The 19,988-nt window shown below is 48.6% G+C and overlaps 3 protein-coding genes and 3 pseudogenes across 3 annotated transcripts; 1 reads left to right on the top strand and 5 right to left on the bottom strand.

Moving 5' to 3' along the window:
- Positions 1–141: 141 nt before the first annotated feature.
- On the bottom strand, positions 142–1,016 carry LOC125518400 (desmethyl-deoxy-podophyllotoxin synthase-like). Its single transcript, XM_087531991.1, has 2 exons — positions 873–1,016; positions 142–765 (listed from the first exon to the last, which is right to left on the bottom strand). The coding sequence occupies exons 1-2, from the start codon at positions 897–899 to the stop codon at positions 142–144; spliced, it is 651 nt and encodes a 216-aa protein (XP_087388117.1). The 5' UTR covers positions 900–1,016.
- Positions 1,017–1,028: 12 nt separating this feature from the next.
- On the bottom strand, positions 1,029–3,501 carry LOC147958204 (salviol synthase pseudogene; annotated as a pseudogene).
- Positions 3,502–5,688: 2,187 nt separating this feature from the next.
- LOC125524175 (uncharacterized) lies at positions 5,689–6,769 on the top strand. The gene is made up of 2 exons (XM_048689249.2): positions 5,689–6,297; positions 6,383–6,769. Exons 1-2 carry the CDS (start codon positions 5,689–5,691, stop codon positions 6,767–6,769), a joined length of 996 nt encoding a protein of 331 aa, XP_048545206.2.
- A 1,184-nt stretch (positions 6,770–7,953) lies between these two features.
- On the bottom strand, positions 7,954–9,512 carry LOC147958203 (uncharacterized). Its single transcript, XM_087537978.1, has 3 exons — positions 9,180–9,512; positions 8,938–9,075; positions 7,954–8,406 (listed from the first exon to the last, which is right to left on the bottom strand). Exons 1-3 carry the CDS (start codon positions 9,510–9,512, stop codon positions 7,954–7,956), a joined length of 924 nt encoding a protein of 307 aa, XP_087394104.1.
- A 4,179-nt stretch (positions 9,513–13,691) lies between these two features.
- LOC147958202 (uncharacterized) lies at positions 13,692–15,347 on the bottom strand (annotated as a pseudogene).
- A 3,207-nt stretch (positions 15,348–18,554) lies between these two features.
- LOC147958201 (uncharacterized) lies at positions 18,555–19,420 on the bottom strand (annotated as a pseudogene).
- Between the last annotated feature and the right edge of the window lie 568 nt (positions 19,421–19,988).

Genomic DNA, 19,988 nt, shown 5'->3' with positions numbered 1-19,988 from the left:
TTTTTTGGGGGGGGGGGGGGGGGGGGGGTTGAAAACACAACACAATTGGAATTCAAAGATACAATGTACAATGAAGCAAACTTCTGTAATATGAAAAAAAAAGGACAAACTTGCAAAACCAGGTAGATTTGGTTTCGTCAACTAAGTTTCCGCAGGCTGTAGGTGGAGAGTTGCACGCAACTGCAGATCCTCCTTCTTCCTAGCAGTGATTCCCATGGTCTCTGTCATGTCAAGATCAGCAGGAGAAGTGCCATCTGGGAGAGTCCAATCGAAATGAAAAAGAAGGCTTGCGAGAGCCAGCTCCGCAATGGCGACCCCAAACAGCATCCCAGGGCAAATCCGCCGCCCGGCGCCGAACGGTATAAACTCGAAGCAGTTGCCTTTGTAGTCTGTCGCGCTAGCCAAGAATCTATCCGGAACGAACGCATCCGGTTCGTCCCAGTATTCCGGGTCCCTAGAGATAGCCCAAGCATTCAGCAGGACCGTAGTGCCTTTGGGCACGTCGTAGCCGAGAATTTTGCACTGTTCCTGGCACTGCTTGGGCAGCAAGAATGGCCCAGGTGGGTGCAATCGCAAGGTCTCCTTGATGATACAATGCAAGTAGCTCAGCTCGCCTAGACCCTCCTCGGTTACCTTGGTCTGCCCCATGAATGCTCCCCTGACCTCAGCTTGTGCCCTAGACATGGTGCTCGGCCTTCGCATCAACTCCGCCATGGCCCACTGTAGAATTGTGGCTGGCGCCTCGCTCCCCGCGGCAAAAAGATCCTGTGTTTTTTGCTGTTGGTGAAACGTGGATTGCTACGATAGAATAAACATTATGTGCTACTGCACGTACGTACACAATTAAGGCAGCATGCGTCAAAATGACTTACGAAGATCACCACTTTGAGGTTGTCCATGGTGAGGGGGAACTGAAGGTTGCCATCTCTCTGGATCCTCAAGAGGACATCGATGATGTCTTGTTCCTGGTGTGCTTGTGCTTCCTCCGAGGATCTCCTGTCGACATGCTCATCGATGACGCGTCCAATGAACGCTAGCACGGAGTCTCGAAACACCTCGGCCCTGTGCAACGTGCCGCTGAGGGCGCGCACTAGCCTCGACGAGGGAAACAGGTCAGGCAAGGTGAAGCCACCGACGACCTCCACCGCCTCATCGACATAGTGTAGCAACGTGTCGTGCTCCGTAAACCGGCCACCCATGATGCAGGGCAGTGCACCGTCGCGTGCGTCACGTATGTGGCGAGCATCTTGCTCAGGTTCACCACCTCCGATGAGTCGTCGACTATGGACCGGATGAGCCTGTTCACCTCCTCCTCGCGGATGGGCCGGAACGAAGTGATGTTCCTGGCGCCGAGCAGCTCCAGGATGCAGATCTTGCGGAGCTGCCGCCATTCGCCACCGTACGGGGCGAACGCGATCCCCTTGCCGCGCTCGCTGAGGACCTTGGCGGACGCGCTCAGCGGCCTTGTGCAGAAGATGTGGTCGTACGTCTTGGTGATCTCCTTGGAAGCTTCCGCCGTAGAGGCGACGATCGCCGGAACCTCGCCGAACCTGAGGAGCATGAGAGGCCCATGGCGTCGAGAGAGGTCCCGTAAGGCACGGTGTGGCAGGGCGCCTAGGAGATGGTGGAGGCTGCCGATGATAGGAAGCTGCCATGGGCCAGGAGGGAGCCGAAGACCGCCATTGCGAGAGGTAAGGGAACCTCTATAGATCCTCATCAAGTATACAAGGGGAAAAAGAGCTAGTAACAAATAGTAGTAGTATGCATCGTTGTCCATGATCTGCTACTCTGTATTGTCTGTTGGGATTGACATTTAATTTTGCGGGGGGCGTCAAGTGCTTATATAGGCCGCGCGTTGCTGCTCCTGTTGGTCTCGTATTTTTAATAATAGTGAAGGAGTTTAAAGCGCATTTCTCACTTCCGTAGGGCGGTATGTCAGAATAATTTGACCAAGCAATCACACAAGACATGACGTCGAGATTTGCTAACAAGGCTCGCCAACATGACTACATCTTCGGGACATGATTACGGACGGTCCTCCCCATAACATTGTCTTTTTTTTTTAGGATCATATGTTGTCGCTTTATTCAATCAAAGGCATTCGGAATCTCGTCCGAAACAACGTCTAGCACAAAGTCTGGGGTAACCCCTAGCCAAACCTTACAAAGTTCATCACCAACACCGACTCTAGCAAATCTATGAGTGGAGTGAATTACAAAAAACATCAACATTGAAGGCTAGGGTTGCAGAAATCACAAGTCTCTAGTTTTGTGCCCAAAAACACTAATTCCGGGGCTAATTTTTTGCAAAAACCACTAGTCGCTTGGTTCGCTCGTTTTAAGTGGGATTATGACAGGTGGGACCCACATTTGTCGATGTGGCATAACTGTTCATCCGTTTGCCTCGTTAGACGCCGTCAGACGCCGTGCGCGGGCCGGCTCGAGCCGGAACCCTTTAGACCGGTCCCTCCCCTCCCCGCTAGCTCTTCTCCATCTCTTTCCCTCCCCCACACCCTCTCCTCTCAGACATGGCGACGGCGAGTGGCAGCGGCGACTGCGGTGGGCCTGCCGGTGGCGGAGACGACAGGCCACCGGAGGCGGATCTCTGCGGCAGCTCAAACCCCGGCGCCCCTTCGGACAACAGCCCCAACCCCAGCCCCCGGTACTCGCTGGAGTTCGCGGCGGCTAGATCTTGGGCCAGGACCGTGAAGGTGGATCCGACGGAAAGCCACCGGTGGGGCTCGTCATTCGGCGGCGTCTAGTAAGTTAACCTCATTTCTACATATTCTAGGGTTAGGGTTAGGATTCGGCGATGTGTAGTAAGTTAACCTCATTTGTACAGATTCTAGGGTTAGGGTTAGGATTCGGCGGCTGGATCTTGGGCTGTATGTATGTGTGGTTATTTTGATTTGCAGTGTTAAACCTAGCTTGGGTACTGAAACACTCAATTTGATTTTGGGGGAGGGGGTGTGGGAATAGCCCACTGTCAGACTCATATATGTGTCATATTAATTTTATTTAGTTGATATGCAGCAATGTGAACTGTTAATTAGAGCAGTGGCAATACAGATCAAATTAGAGTAGCTTATTAATATGCAGTGTTAATTAGAGTACATTAGAGTATCTACATATGTAGTTATGCATTGTTAATTAGAACAGTGCCAATAAGAGCAAATTAAAGTATTTTTTGTTAATATGCAGTGTTAATTATAGCATATTACTGTGAACTTTTATATAGTAATTATGCAATGTTAATTAGAATTGTTGTTTTATCTTGTTGTCTAGTTTGGACGATGCTGTTAGAATGCACTTCCATGAAAGAGACAACTTGGAGAGATCCCTCTGCCTTTCAGACATCACATATCACAATTTGGTAGCATTAATAGAGACAGAGGGATATGGGCTGAATGACTACATTTACTTTGTGAGGGAGCCTGGTGTGGGTATTGAAGGATTGGTAGAAATTTCTCATGATGACAAGGTGGATGAAATGCTTGACCATATTGCTAATAAAGATCAGACTGTAGTGAATTTGACAGTGATTAGGGCCACTGATCCAAGACCTGCAGATTTGAATGCAAGCTATTTGTATGAGGAGCAGGTTCCTTTGAGTCAATTAGGAGAAAAACCTGTCTATAAAGTCAATCCTTCTGGAGTTCTATTCAGATCACCTGAGAAATCAAATAAACAGAGGCAGTCAGAGCCACTTCAGTTCTTTTCCACACAGCAGAGCACAAACATAGATATTGATATGGAGCAAGATGAGCAGGAGACACTAATGGAGCTAAAGAGGAGAACCAAGATTGAGAACTTTAGGAAACATAAGGAGGCATCTGAGCTTGTTCAAATGGTTAAGCAAAAACTACCAGTTCTTTTAACTGAAGATGACTCTGATCTGGATGCAGATGAGGACTTTGTTAACAGGCTTAATGATTTGAGGAGGCAGAGAGAGGACCCACTCCTTCATTTTGAAGGAGACACTGATGTGGATGAAGTGTATGGGGAAGATGAGGAAGAGGAGCAAGTGGAGCATGAGGAGGAGGAGCAGGTGGAGCAAGTGGAGGAGGATGAGCAGATGGAGCAACAACAAGAGGCACCAAAGAAGAAGGAAAAAAGAAAAGGGCCAACCAAGAGGTCACATTCAAGCTTGGAGCAAAGATTTGAGGATGTGTGGGTACCATCATCAGATGAGGAGTATGTAGGTGATTTGAAGCAGGAATATGATGATGGAGCTGAGAATGCACCTTTTATTCTGCCCAATGGAAGGAAGAGCAGAGCATATAAAGCAAAACCAAGAGATTGGTACAGTGAAGAAAGAGAGAACCCAGAGGAGCAGTTTTGTAGAAATCTTTGTTTCCTTAATGTGTACCAATTCAGGAGAGCACTTCAGACATTTCACATAAGTCAGAATAGGAACTATGACTTCCACAGAAACTGCAATGACAGCATCATAGTTGTGTGCACTAATGTGAAATGTCCTTTCTACATTGCAGCTTCTGTTGTTGCAAATGAAACTACATTTTGCATCAGAAAGGCTAATCTTCTGCACACATGCCCAGCAGTAGCAGAGAATACAAAGGTCACTGGAAAATGGGTGGCACACCAGTGTGAGGATATGCTGAGAACTGATATTGGCACACCAATCACCACAATAATGCAGAATTTGAAGAAGAAATATGGAGTAGAGATTTCAACCCATATGGCCTATAGGGCTAGTAAACAAGCATTGAAGGTTGTCCAAGGAGACCAGAGAGGTCAATACACTAGGATTAGAGATTATTTGCAGGCTGTTTTGGACACAAACCCAGGAAGTAGATGTGTTGTGACCACTAAGCATTTGCCACTACACCCAAGCAAGAACCCAAGGTTCCATGGCCTGTTCTACTGTCTTAATGCTTGCAAAGAAGGGTTTTTAAATGGATGTAGGCCATTCATAGGTACATTGTGTTGTAACTTGTGTAGTGTTTTTGTTATTTGGCCACATTAAATACACTGTCTTCTCACATTTGTCACTTTGCAGGGGTAGATGGTTGTTTTATCAAGCTGTCAATAGGTCAGCAGATCCTTGCTGCAACAGGAAGGGATGGAAACAACAACATATACCCTATAGCATTTGGAGTTGTTGACAAAGAGGACACAGACAGCTGGACCTGGTTCTTAACACAACTGAAAGATGCACTTGGTGGAGAAAGTGGAAAGTTTGGGTATTATACTATCATTTCTGATAGGCAGAAGGTAAACTTCTCTTCTCATATTTCTATTGTACTATTAATATTTCATATGCACATTGCTTTGTGAACAATTCAAATGGACCAATATTTAGCTCTAGTTCATATTGTGTCAACAGGGCCTTTTAAATGCAGTAAACCATGTTTTTCCCAATTGTCCACAAAGATTCTGCCTTAGACACATTTATTAGAATTTCCAAACTGCTGGTTTTAGAGGTGATGAATTAAAGAAACACATGGATGCAGCTAGTTACTCTTATACTAAGAATGAACACCTAGCTGCAATGAATGATATGAAAAGAGAGTGTAAGGCAGCTTGGGCATGGCTTAATAAAGTACCAGTTCATACATGGGCTAGACATGCAATGGATTTTACCTACAAGACTGACCTAGTTGTGAATAACATCAGTGAGGTGTTTAACAAAATGATCCTAGATGTTAGAGGGAAGCCAATAAAGACCATGCTGGAAGGAATTAGGACTAAATTGATGGTCAAATTTAACACCAATAGAACTAAGACAGAGACAACAAATTGGGAGATTTGCCCAACATATGCAGAGATGTTAGAGGAGGCAAAGTACAACTCAAGGTGGTGCCAATCTTTGATGGCTGGTCCTAACATTTACCAAGTTAGTAGTGGAGATAACACCTACTCAGTAAACTTGCTGCACAGAACATGTGGATGTAGGAAGTGGGATATGACTGCTATGCCTTGCAACCATGCAGTCTCTGCAATTGTGAAAGCTAAGTTGCAACCTGAAGACTTTGTTGATGATTTCTTCAAGAAGGAAATGTACCAAAAAGCATATGGCCATATCATATTTCCTGTCCCTGGTCCAAATCTGTGGCCAAGGACAAGAACTCAGGACATAGAGCCTCCAGTTTTTAGAGACAAAGTTGGGAAGCAACAAACAAAGAGGAGGAAAAACCAGTTTGAGAAGCCAGCACCAAGAGATACATCTAGGATGGCATCCATTACTTGTAGCAACTGCAAACTTGTAGGGCACAGATACACTGTGTGCTCCAAGCCCTTGAAACCAGCTCTTGCTATGAGACAAAACCAGCATCAGGTTAGCTAAGCATCTTTGTTTCTTTTTTTGTAGTTGTCTCAGTTGTAATTCATAGTTCATGATTGTTTCTGTTTTTTAAATGCAGCCAAACAGGTCACATGCTTCTGCTTCATCTACAACTGCTGCACCAACAAGGAAGAGGCCATCTCCATGTACAGCAGATGTTGGGACTGCTCCTCCCAGGAAGAAAGTTGCACCTGCTGCAACTACACCTACTGCTCCTCCCAGGAAGAAAGCTGCACCTGCTGCTAGTGCACCTAGTGCTCCTCCCAGGAGGTCTCCCAGGAAGAATGCTACCCCAGCACCTACTGCTCCTCCAAGGAGGTCTCCCAGGAAGAAAACTACCCCAGCTGGTACATCTTCTACATTTGCTGCAGGCCATAGGGGAACATTTCATGCTCCAAGACAGACTGGAAGGAAGAGGACAATTTCCTACAAGATGAAAGAGTACCTTTATGCTTCTGGTAACTAGATGTTGCCTTTGTTGGCTGCTTGAATTTGATGCCTTTGTTGGCTGTTGAATTTGATGCCTTTGTTGGCTGTTAAACTAAATGCCTTTGTTGGCTATTCAAGTAGATGCCTTTGTTGGATGTTGAACTAGATGCCTTTGTTGGCAGGTTTGAACCAGATGTTGAACTAGATGCCTTTGTTGGCTGCTTTGAACCATATGTTGAACTTGTTGCCTTTTGATGGTTGTTGAACTTCATGCTGGATGTTGATGGTAGTTGCACCTAAATGAGTAATAGTTGATGCCTTTTGTTGCCTTTTGATGGTTGTTGAAATTGATGCATAAATGAGTCTAGGGTGCCTCGACGTCGAAAAAACCACCTAAATGATTCTAGGGTGCTTCGATGTCGAAAAACCACCTAAATGAGTCTAGGGTGCCTCGATGTCGAAAAAACCACCTAAAGGAGTCTAGGGGGTGCCTCGACGTCGAAAAAACCACCTAAATGAGTCTAGGGTGCCTCGACGTCGAAAAACCACCTAAATGAGTCTAGGGTGGCTCGACGTCGAAAAAGCCACCTAAATGAGTCTAGGGTGCCTCGATGTCGAAAAAACCACCTAAATGAGTCTAGGGGGTGCCTCGACGTCGAAAAAACCACCTAAATGAGTCTAGGGTGCCTCGACGTCGAAAAAGCCACCTAAATGAGTCTAGGGTGCCTCGACGTCGAAAAAACCACCTAAATGAGTCTAGGGTGCCTCGACATCGAAAAAGCCACCTAAATGAGTCTAGGGTGCCTCGATGTCGAAAAAACCACCTAAATGATTCTAGGGTGCCTCGACGTTGAAAACACCACCTAAATGAGTCTAGGGTGCCACGACGTCGAAAAAACCACCTAAGTGAGTATAGGGCTATTTCAAATATACAAATCAACATCAAAATTCATCACATTCAGCATATTGGGAGATCCATACATAAGCAATACATAACTAATTAGTAGCATAATTGGGGTACATGACCATTACATAACTAATATGTAGCATAACTAGGAGATCCATACATGACCATTACATAACTAATAGGTAGCATAATTTGGAGATCCATACATGACTAATTAGTAGCATCATTGGTAGATCCATACAGGACCATTACATAACTAATAAGGAGATCCATACATGACCATGAACTCCATGACCATTACTGCCCATTGTGGCTCATTCATCTAAGATTGCCTTGATCCCATTCAGCTTGGCCTTGGTCTGCTCCACAACCTTCTCAAGCTCATCAATATGGGCCTGCAACTTAGTCTTCTCTTCAACAAGCTTCAACTTCATGTTCCTAATGACACTGGCTTGAGATACTGTCAGGTTCTTAACCATGTCATACTTCTCCTGGAGCTTGCTCTCATCAGGCTTCCTTTCCATCTGGGCCCTCCTCTCATTCTCATCCAAAAGGGCTTGAACATCTCCAACCAACTTGTCATAACTGGCCTGTAGCTTGATCTTCTCTTGTGTCAGATTGTGAACAGCAAATGAGTTCATCAGGTTGTCCTCAGTCCTGTTTCTCTTGGACTCTTCATACATATCCCACAACTTGGACAGTGCATTCTCCATTGTAGCTGGCCAAGATGGATCAACCCATTCAACTAGTCCACAGTTTTTACCATCCTGTTAAATTACAGTGTTAAACAGCAAGATATGAGCTACATGCCAAGATGAGTTATTTACTAATAACAAGTAGGCACTCCAACCAGTACCAACAATTAGGCAATCTAAATAATGAGTGCATACTAACTAAAAGCAACTAGGGCAGCAGTACTTAATAACAATTTTTAATAACTGCTTCCAACCCCATGCACATGCTTGACATTTAAACAAACCTCACTTGTTCACACTGTCACATGCTGACATATTAACAAATGACCTCACTTATCCACACTGTCACATGCTGACATATTAACAAATGACCTCACTTATCCACACTGTCATATGCTCACATATAAACAAATGAACATGCCACAACACTCTGCACAGATGCTCACATAAATACAATGACTTCACTGAGCCAATAAGCATTGGGCACATATTTAAACAGCCTAACTAACAAGCCAGATCTGCTAAATACCAAAATAGGTACTAACTAAACAATGACCAAATGATTATACCACAACAGCTAATTAGCAGAAATTTGACACATACCTTCACAGCACAGGCAAGGAACCTCCTGCCAGTATAGATGCCCTCGAAAGCAACAAGTCTTTCTGCTCGCTTCCAGTGTTCATGGCACAAAACAAAATCTTTGCCCTCGAATTCGGAGTCATCCGTGGTAGCAGGGATCTGCACGTGCAAAGGAAAGCAAGAGATTTGGGAAGAAAACTTCAGATCTAGCTCAAGAGGAAAATCCCCAAATCCAAACCCTAACCCTATTTCTACCAACTCACCTGCATGATGCCGTTGTCTGAACCTGATGTGGCATACTGGTAATACCTGCCATGTGAACCTTCACTGCTGCCAGAGTCCTCACTCCAGGAAACCATGGCGACACGGTGGCGGCGGCGGCGGTCAGAGATGTGGACGTGTCGACGGCGGCGAACGAGTGGGAGCAGAGAGCGCGAGTGAGGGTTGTGGTGGGTGGGCATGTAACGATTGGAGGGGAGGGACCGGTCAAAAGGGTTCCGGCTCGAGCCGGCCCGTGCACAGCATCTGACGGCGTCTAACGAGGCAAACGGATGAACAGTTTTGCCACGGCGACAAATGCGGGTCCCACCTGTCATAATCCCACTTAAAACGAGCGAACCGAGCGACTAGTGGTTTTTGCAAAAAATTAGCCCCGGAATTAGTGTTTTGGGGCACAAAACTAGAGACTTGTGATTTCTGCAACCCTAGCCTTCAATGTCGATGTTTTTTGCAATTCACTCCTATGAGCGACAACATTTGCAGACCGACGAATCCACGACACTCTATACTCAGAAAAAGAAGCGAGCATTGCTTTAAGTTCTTGTATCCACGGTCCGGCGCTGGACAGCTCCTTTTGTGGGTTGTTGAGCATCCGCACCACTCCCTGAGAGTCTAGCTCCACGTGCACCCTCTCGGCGTTTATCTCCTGCGCCAGTTGCAAAGCTCGCTTGCATGCCAATATCTCCATGGACTGAGGGACAGCAGTGCCGCGGACGCAATGGCAGAGCCCAGCTCTGAATGCGCCGTTATGGTCCCGAAGAACAGCCCCAGCTCCTCCTTTGTCACCTCCTTTTGACACAGCCCCGTCGGAATTCACTTTGATCCAACCATCATCAGGGGGGCGCCATTTTTGCTTGGGAGCTTGCACCACCTGGCGAGCACCTCCTGCGTGAGCCTCCTTCCATTCACTCATGTGAGTACAGACAGTTTCCATGATTTCATGTGGGGAGGCTATCCTTTTACCTTCCCTAGCTTCATTCCGCGCCAACCAGAGACCATACGTGGCTTGGATCATCGCCGCCCTTTCATCATCTGCAGCTCCAGCGAACCACCCGAGAAGCCAGCTAGCTAGAGCACCCTGGGAGTCGATCAGACTTGGCGGGGTCGCCACCAAAACTCCCTTTTCCGAGTGAAGAAGCTGCCAGAACAGTGCCGAGTGTTGACAGGTCCAAAAATGGTGCAGCACCGTCTCCTCCCGCCCGCATGCGACGCAAAAAACACCAGGTTTAATTCGCCGGCGATAAAGCTCGGCTCCCACTGCTAAGCCATTGCGAATCAGTCTCCACATATGGATCTTCGCTTTGGCCGGCGCGCTAGTATCCCACAGCGCCATATACCCTCTATGCTTCGCCACCGAGCTCGAGGCCTCCGGCTGTCCGGTCCTCGCTCTATTCAGTGCCATTCTCAGATGATATGCTGACCTTACTGTGAAGTCGCCGTTCTTTGTAAAGTTCCATGCAGGGTAATCTTCAGAGCCCGGGCCACCTATGGCAATTTGCTTAATGTCATCAGCATCGTCATCAAAAAACATCGCATGCACCTTGTCCAGATCCCAAGTCCTTCCATCCGGCTTGAGCAGGTGCGCTACTTTGGTGACTCCCGTGATAAACAGCTGACCAAGCGGGCGCGTACTCCCTGACCGCGGGATCCAGTTGGTGTGATGGATATTGATATTGCTTCCATCACCTATACGCCATATCACTCCCTCTCGCAGCAGGTCCCTTCCGTGAAGGATACTACGAAAAGTGTAGGAAGCAGAGGACGGTGCTGTTGCTGTCAAGATCGAATCCTCGCTGAAATAACGCGCCTTGAGCACTCTTGCACACAGTGAAGATGGCACCTGTAGGATCCTCCAAGCTTGCTTCGCCAGCAATGCCTGGTTGAACGCCTCGGGGTCTCTGAACCCCATGCCCCCATCCCGCTTTGCTGCACACATTTTCTGCCAAGATATCCAGTGTACCTTTCGCTCACCATCTGTTGCTGCCCACCAGAATTTTGAAGAAATCGAAGTCAGGTTCCGGCACATCTTCTTCGGTAGGTGAAAACAACTTATGGTGTGGTTCGGTACAGCTTGTAGCCCAGATTTTATTAACACTTCCCTTGCCGCTTTCGACAATCCTTGCCCCTTCCAGCCACCAACCTTACCTTTCGAACTCTCTGTCACATATTTAAAGGTGCCCTCTTTGGACTTCCCAACCAGTGTTGGCAGTCCCAAATATCTCTCACTAAGAGCCTCGGTTTGAATCCCCAACACATTCTTGATCTCCACCTTGTTGGCATCCTGGTGACCTTTTCCAAAAAAGATAGAAGACTTCTGTAAATTAACACGCTGCCCAGAAGCCTCCTCATACCTCAACAGTATATCTCTTAACACCTCCACATTATCCTGCGTCCCCTCAATAAATACTATGCTGTCATCGGCAAACAGGAGATGTGTAACACGGGGGCCAGTGCTCCCGAATGACACCCCCTTAACTCTCCCCTCTTCTTGTGCTTTTTTGAGCATGGCAGAAAAACCCTCAACACAGAAGAGAAATAAATAGGGCGATAATGGGTCGCCTTGTCGGAGACCTCTGGACGGGGAGAAACACCTAGACAGACCACCATTAAGCTTCACAGTGAAAGATGCCGATCTGACACACCGCATGATCATCGAAATCCACCCCTCTGCAAAACCAAATTTTTCCATCGTTTTCTGCAAGAAATCCCATTCCACTCTATCATATGCCTTCATCATATCCAATTTGACTGCACACAGCGTCTTCTTCCTCTTCCTCTTTCGAATTGCATGAACACATTCATACGCGACGAGTACATTGTCAGTGATCAACCTCCCCGGTACAAAAGCACTCTGCTCCTCACCAATAAGAACCGGGAGAATAGATTTCAAACGGTTGGCAAGAACCTTCGTCGCAATCTTATACAAGACATTACACAGACTGATGGGCCTGAACTGTGCTAGTAGCTCCGGTGAGTTGCACTTGGGGATCATGACAATAACCGTCGCGTTGAAAGCCTCTGGAGCCGCAACACCGCTGAGGAAATCCCTTACTGCCCCGCAAACTTCGTCACGTACCAACGACCAGTGTCGCTGGTAGAAAAGAGCGGGTAGCCCGTCCGGCCCTGGTGCTTTCGTAGGTCCCATCTGGAAGAGTGCCTTCTCGATCTCCTCGTCCGAGATCGGCACGAGCATCATTTCGTTCATCTCATTTGTGACAAGGTTGTCAATATTCTTTAATAGCGCATGTGCCCCTCGTGAACCATCAGAGGTGAATAGACTCTCATAGAAACTAGCAGCCATATTGCGCATCTCCTCGTCAACCCTGCACAAAGATCCGTCGTCGCATTTTAACGCTTTTATTGTGTTCTTCCTTTTCCTATGTGAAGCTCTATTCTGAAAATATCGCGTGTTCTGATCGCCGGCGCGTAACCAGTCTATTCTTGATCTTTGTCTGTACATTATTTCCTCGCGCGCATATATTTCTCTAAGCTGCTCTTCCAACTCGCGGACCTCCAGTGAGGATCCGGTCGAGAGCGCTCTGTTCTTGGCGTCAAGAAGCTGCGCCTTGAGGCTTTTAATCTATCACCGGATTGAACCAAACACCTCCCTGGCCCAATGTTGCATGGAGCCCGTCATGGCTTCCACTCTGCTCCACGCTGCCGCTAACCCATGTTCGCCCGTGTCAGCACTCTCCCAAGCCTGTTTAATCATCTTCTCATACTTTTCGTGCCTTGTCCATGCCTCCTCGTACCGGAACGGTCTATCCCCTCCTCGGTCACCACGTGGAGCCGTCTCCGACGCGTGCACCAGGAGGGCTTGGTGATCCGACTCCTCAGTCAATATATGCTCCACCGTTGTCTCCGGGAACATGGCTAAAAAATCGTCATTACATGTAGCACGATCGAGACGGACTTGGATATTTTCCGCACCATCCCTTTTATTGTCCCAAGTGTAAGGGTAGCCCAAGAATCCTAAATCTGCCAAGCCGCAGTCGGCGAGGCAGTCACGAAAATCCTCCATCTGCATAAAAGTCCTCAAGTTACCCCCCCCCCCCCCCCCCGCTGATCCGTTTGGAACAAAGCCTTGTTGTAATCGCCTAAACAGATCCAGGGAAGATTATCCTGTTCCCTCAAGTAACGAATCGCATCCCATGATTTCTTCCGGAGTTCCGTCCGTGCTTCCCCGTAGAATCCAGTGATTCTACAGGTTTTGCCCTCACTAATAACCTCCGCATCAATAAAATATTGGCTCCACGGCTTGATCGTTACTTGGACTTGATCTCTCCACCACAGTGCTAGACCCCCACTGCGCCCCACGCAGTCCACCGCAACTCCGTTAGTAAACCCCAAACTCCATTTAAGTCTGTCCATCGCCCTCGACTTCTTCTTCGTTTCACATAAGAACACCACCGCTGGGTTGTAGGACCGTATCAGGTCTCGAAGTTCGCCCACTGTCGAGTCCAACCCCAGTCCTCAACAGTTCCAGGCCAAGATGTTCATTGGGACCGGCGGCCCTGCCTCGCAGGGTCCGCCGATGTATCATGCTGCTCCGAGATACGGTCAAACACGAAAGACGTTTTTTGCCTTGTGTCGCGAATGAAAGTATCATCACCAACTTGCCTCTCAGTATCCCCCTTTACCACCCATCGTTGCTTTGGCCTCCGCTTCCTGTCCACTTTATCATCATGCCTCGGACTCCTTGTTGATCGGTGTTCTTCAAAGTCCGGCCTCGGTTTCCTCACATATTAGCCCCTCTTCCTTTCCCTATCTCTGGTATTGCTGGAGCTGCCCCCACCGTATTTCTCTCTGGACGCATACTCTTTGTATTGCGATCTTAGCTCAGCCTGCCTATTCATCTGTCTGTACCTCAACTCATTTCGCATGTTCTGCTCCCTCCTCTGCTCCAGTTCATCCCGGAGGTCTTTTCCGGCTGCCACCGCCCGCCCGTGCCGCTACTTGTTGGGGCTAGACACTTCGTCCTGACCGCCGTGCGTATTCCCGCCAGTGCGGGAGTCAGCAGGCCTATCAAACTCCCTGCTAAGATTGCGCTTAGTTGGGATGTCACGTATTGTTCCCTCCTTCCTCCTGCTCTTGCCCCCCTCGCTTGATTTAACACTTCCATAGCTGTTGGCACTACTGGCAGCCCCTCTGTAAGTTCCTTCCTTCATCGAGCCCGATCTACCCGGCGAGGCTCTGAGCCATCCTCCCCACTGTTGGTCCGACTCCACGGGGGGAACACACCTCCCCCCCTCATTATGCACCAGTCGTCCACACTCGAAGCAAAAGTGCGGGATCTTCTCGTAGGTGAAGTCAAACCAGGTTTGTTCTAAATCATCCTCAGATTTTTTAAGATAGAACCCACGTACCAACGGTTCATGAATTGCCAGTTTTGCTCGGAAACGCAGGTTCGGCCCTCTAGCAAAGCCATCCCTCTCAACGTCCACCCGAACCACTCCACCCAACCAATTCCCTAGCGCTTCACCAAACTCCTTCGAGCGCTTGTTTAGTGGCAAATCAGCAACTCTAGTCCAAACCTCCACCGTATCAAACACCATCTCAGATGGTCTAGTAGCACCATCATAGTCCTTAAGCACCACAATATTGAAATCAAACTGCCAGGGCCCGTTGTTTAACGCGTGCTTCCAGTCTCCTTCACTCCCAAAATTCACCATGAACATGTTCCTGCCAATGATCTTGAACTTTGCTTCTTTGTGGAGGCCCCAGGCCCGTGGCATCGCCATCTCTAGAGCACGTTGATTCATAAGTCTTGGGGTAAATGCTTTCCCGATCGCTGACCACCTCGCCGGCTTGGCTTGTTCCTGTTCAGGCTCCTTGAAGACAAAACCTGCAGCCTCCTTCTCCGTCAGCACAAGTCCTCCCAGACGCGCCGTAAGCCCCGCCGCCTCCTCTGACACCTTGCCATCTACAGGCGACTGAGATGAGTTCCTGCTCTGTGTGCCCAGTGGCGTCTTCTTCGTTGAGCCCGTCATCGCCGTACGTATGCCTGATCGCGGCGTTGTCGCCCCCGTGGGAGCCGTCGTCGTGCCCGTAGCCGCTCGCGGCGTCGTAGCCGATCGCGTCATCGTCGCTGCCTTTGGCGCGCTCGCCAAGCTCTGCGGCGCCGCCGTCCCGTTCCTCAACATGTCCGCCATGGCTCGTCCACAGCAGAGTCAGATCCACGTCGATCCGCACGTTCGGGGACGCCGCCGCCCCCTGACGTACCATCGGAAACCTCACCACCACCGCCGGAAAACCCTAACCCTAGCTCTCAAAAGCAATCGCCTGGAAATCGCCTCGATCGCCTCACCGTGTTTTCCTCACGAGGTGCTCCCCATAACATTGTCATAATATCGCACTCCGATTACAAGAGATGCTCAGCTCATCCCCGCCGAATATTTCGTTAAGGCCGAATTTGATTGGCACCCGACTTATGTCATAATATAATCCCTTATTTTTTTTGAAGATAGAAAGGGGCTCAAGGCCTCCTTTATATTTCAAAATCAGGCCGCAGCCTGATGATTAAAGTACAAACATGAAGCTCGTGGGATGCACTTTAGTGCAAAACCACAAAGCTGACAGGAGCGATAGCTGGGAGTAGACAGAATAGAGAAGGACACCAGGAACATAGCTATGGGTTTATGTGGCTAGAAGATTACCCCAAAACATGAGGTCCTCTTTATCCTGCTGTCTAGCGGCTCTGCAGCACCAGAGACGGAGTAAACCTGCTGCATAGAACCTTAGGTAAGATTCAGTCCATGAGCGTGAGTTAAAGATCCGATCATTCCTCGCGTGCCAGAGGCTGATGGTACAAGCTGCAAAGGCCACATTCGATTTACGTCTGAACTTTCAAAGAGCAGCAGCTTGTTGGATGAAGGACATTATGTCTGGTGATCTGCCAGCTATATTTGCCAGTTGCAGCCGGTGCCAGAGCATAGACGCTGCCCTGCAGTGTAGCATTATGTGATGAACTGATTCCACCACAGGACAGAGATCGCAGCCTGCGTTTGGAGCCACCACCACCCAATGCTTCTTGACCATGTTGTGCTTGGTGTTTAGCCGATCCCAAAAGGCCAACCAGAGAAAGGTCTTATACTTGAGAGGTATGAGCACGTCCCAGACCCAACCGCGGAAAACATAGGTGACTCCTCGGAAGGTCAGCAGCCGGTAGAAAAAAGCAGTAGTGGCAGTCTTAGCAAACACAGCTGGAGTACGCATGTCTGGTCGCGACCCGTCAGGTGTGATGTGTGCAATGAGTTGCCGAAGCAGGTGCAGCTCATTTTCAGCAGTGTGGGAGAGGTTGGGGTGGAGTTGCACTGACCAGGCCCCATCCAAGAATTGTGAACTAACTGAGCAGCAGCGGTTTCTGGCAAAAGAATAGAGAACTGGTAGCAGTAAGTGCAGTCTGCCAGCATCTAGCCAGAGGTCGTGCCAGAAGGATATGAGTTTGCCAGATCCCAATCTGCACCTTGTAGAATCTATGACCAGGGGGATGTGATCCTTAAATCCACGCCACACGGCCGTGTCTCTGGTGCTTGCACCCCGAGGTATGGAATTGTTGCAGTACTGCAAGGCAAACCACTGATAGCAGTGAAAATCGGAAGACTACAGAATTTTGGAAAGAAATTTGCATAGCATAGCCTGATTATGAGCTTGCAGATTTCTCACTCCCAGACCTCCATTTACTTGATGAAGCGTAACCTTATCCCAAGCTATGAACACTGGCCACCTTTAACGCTGTCTTTGCCTTGCCAAAGAAAAGCATGTAGCAGACTCTCAAGCGAGCTGATGGACTCCTTGGGCCATAGGAAACATGCCATAAAATAACTGGGTATACCAGCCAGGACAGAATTGACAAGCGTGAGCCTCCCTCCCAAAGTTAAAAAGGTGGCTAACCAACCCGAGAGCCTGCGATCAACTTTATGAATGACCAGCAACAACATCCCATGCGTGATCTTATTCAGAGAGAGGGGCAGCCCAAGATAAGTGCACGGTGTGGAGGACAGAGGGCAACCAAGCAACTGAGCAATCTCTGAGGCCACAGTCTCATCCACAGACACAGGTACTAGTGTGCTCTTGTGAAAGTTGATGGTGAGGCCCGAGAAGGCCGAGAAGGACTCTAGAATGCTCTTGATTAAAGTGGCCTGCTTGATATCTCCTTTGAAGATGATCAGGGTGTCGTCTGCGTACTGCAGCACCGGGAACAAACTGTCCATGCCAAGTGGATGCTTCAGTACGTCGTTTTGATGACTCAAGTAGCACAATCTTTGCAGCACATCTGCCACTAGAATGAAGAGGTATGGCGACAGAGAATCACCTTGTCGGAACCCTCGCTTAGCGAGGATGGGGGGCCCTAGCTCACCATTGATCATGATTCTCGACCGTCCGGAAGCAAGGAGCTGGGAAACCCACCTCCTCAAAGGTTGAGGAAAACCCCTTGCCTCCAAAACCTGATCGAGGCAATCCCAACTAACACTGTCAAAGGCCTTGTGGAAATCCAACTTTAACCAATGACGGGCAACTTCCTCTTATGAGCACATTGAATTAATTCAGCAGCCAGAGCAAAGTTCTTAACAATGAACGACCCTTCAGGAAACTAGACTACAGAGAATGAACCAAGGCCGGAATCTGCTGTTGTAATCTATTTGCCATAACCTTGGAGGCAAGCTTGAGAATGCTATGGACCAAAGAGATAGGCCTATAATCCTTAATTTCCATGGGGGTGTCTTTTTTAGGCAGCAAGGTGATGTAGGCAGAGTTAATGCGTTGAGGTTTACATTATTGATGTGGAAATCATCAAAAAAACTAAGAAGATCATCCTTCAAAAGGTGCTTGAAAACCTTGTAAAACTCGTTGGTAAAGCCATCTGGCCCTGGACTCCTATTATTCGGAGCCATGTTGATAGCCTGAATGGTCTCAGCCCAAGAGAAAGAAGCTGCAAGCCTGGAAAGGTCTGCGGGAGTGTATAAGGAGTTGAGCTGGATTGTTGGCATTAAGATGGCAGACTGTCCCAGGATCGCAGAGAAATACTTAGTTGCAATGCACAGCTTTTGATCGTTCTGGTAGTGCTCAACTCCATTGTGTACAAGCACCTTGATTTTGGTACGTCGGGCTTGGCAATTGGCCGCTGCATGGAAGAACTTGCTGTTCTCATCCCCGGATACACACCACCTTATTTTAGCCCTGCGGCGCCAAAGCGCGGTTTGCCATATGATCAGCTGCTCTGCCTTAGTAGAAGCTGTATCTCTGAGCATAGATTCCAGTGTAGTTAACTGTCTCCACTCCTCCACAGCGTTGAGGAAGCGGACAACATGCTTGCTGTTGTCGATCAAAACTCAGAGGCTGGTTTTTCGTCGAGACCATTAGCGCAGGGCCGCCTGCAAATGCCTCATCTTGAAGTTGATGAGGGACGCAGACGAAGAGACGTGCCTGGCCCCCCTGCTCCAGCAGTTGAGGATGATCTCTCTGGCCTCGTCCATCTCCAACCAGTGATTTTCCATCCGAAAAAACCTGCTTCTGGGAGTGTCAGCAGAAAACTGGAGCAGGATCGGTGCATGGTCCAAGGTGGTGGCAGCCAGGCAAGAAGCCGCAGTCTACAAAAAGCAAAGACTCCAGATAGCATTAACAAGAACACGGTCGAGGCGGACCAAAGTTGGTGTGTTTCTCTTGTTTGACCAAGTATACAACCTGTTGTTGATCTAAATGTCATCCAGCCCATGCTCTCCAATCCAGGAGTTGAAATGTTCCATCATACTCCATCATATACGCCCCCTTGACTTCTCATGAGCGAACTTGTACATGTTAAAATGTCCCAGAACGGCCTATGGCGTGTCAGTATCAGCTGCTGCCTGAGAAACTGCATCAAAGAAAGTTGTTCGCTCAGTATTCAAGCAAGGTGCATAGACAGAAGTAAGCAAGAGGCTGCAGTTGGTTGTCGTGGAGCTCAGTCTGATCATTATGTGATACTTGTGCGTGTCAACAACTTGAGCGGTGGCGTAGGAGGAGTCCCAGGCCACCAGAATCCCCCCGATGCACCATCAGAGGGAGTAACAGCATGATCTGTGAACCTTGTGGGCAGAAAAGATCTCAGTTTGAATGGCGTGAGGGAGTCCAGCTTGGTCTCCTGCAAGCATACAACACTAGGATAGCAAGAGGTTATGGCATCATGAACAAGCGAGCACTTGTCGTCATCGCTGAGGCCACAGACGTTCCAGCTTAGTATCTTCATAGGGAAACAATGTGCCAACAACCCGATAAGAGGAGCAAGCATAACATGCATATGTAAGAAACAAACCGGGGCAAACATGCGAGATGATATTTCAAATTGGAAAGGGAAACACCACGATACAAGCAGGTGCAGTACAGACGGGAACAGAAGATAACACCTGCTACTCTGACAACAAACAAACTACTACGACACGACATTGAGCCAAGGTTCAGAGATAGTAAAGGACTAAGCAGCAAGGACAGCAACATAGGCAACATAGTAGCGGACTCGAACGACGAGCTCCGAGTACAACTGAAAGCAGAAGAGTTATACATGGGGGTGTCGAGGATGCGCACAGAGGATGCAGAGGATGCGCTGGCAACAGGCGAGGCGGGCGCCTCACTGGAGGCAGAGGCGGCAGCGCAGTTCCTGGCTTGGTCGAGGATGGCCGAGGCATTGAGGTCACAGCCTTGGGCAATCAGCTTAAGCTTGCTCCTGGTCAGAGGCGTCGGAGTCGTGAGCAAAGGCAGCTCCAGGAGGTCGGCCACAGCCGTAGCCTTAGCCCTAGCCTTCTTGCGGCGGTAGGAGG

This window comes from Triticum urartu, chromosome 7A (assembly GCF_056163025.1).
Source record: "Triticum urartu cultivar PI428250 chromosome 7A, HENAU_Tu73, whole genome shotgun sequence".
Taxonomy (NCBI): Eukaryota; Viridiplantae; Streptophyta; class Magnoliopsida; order Poales; family Poaceae; genus Triticum; species Triticum urartu.
This window is presented reverse-complemented; position numbering and strand designations above follow the sequence as displayed.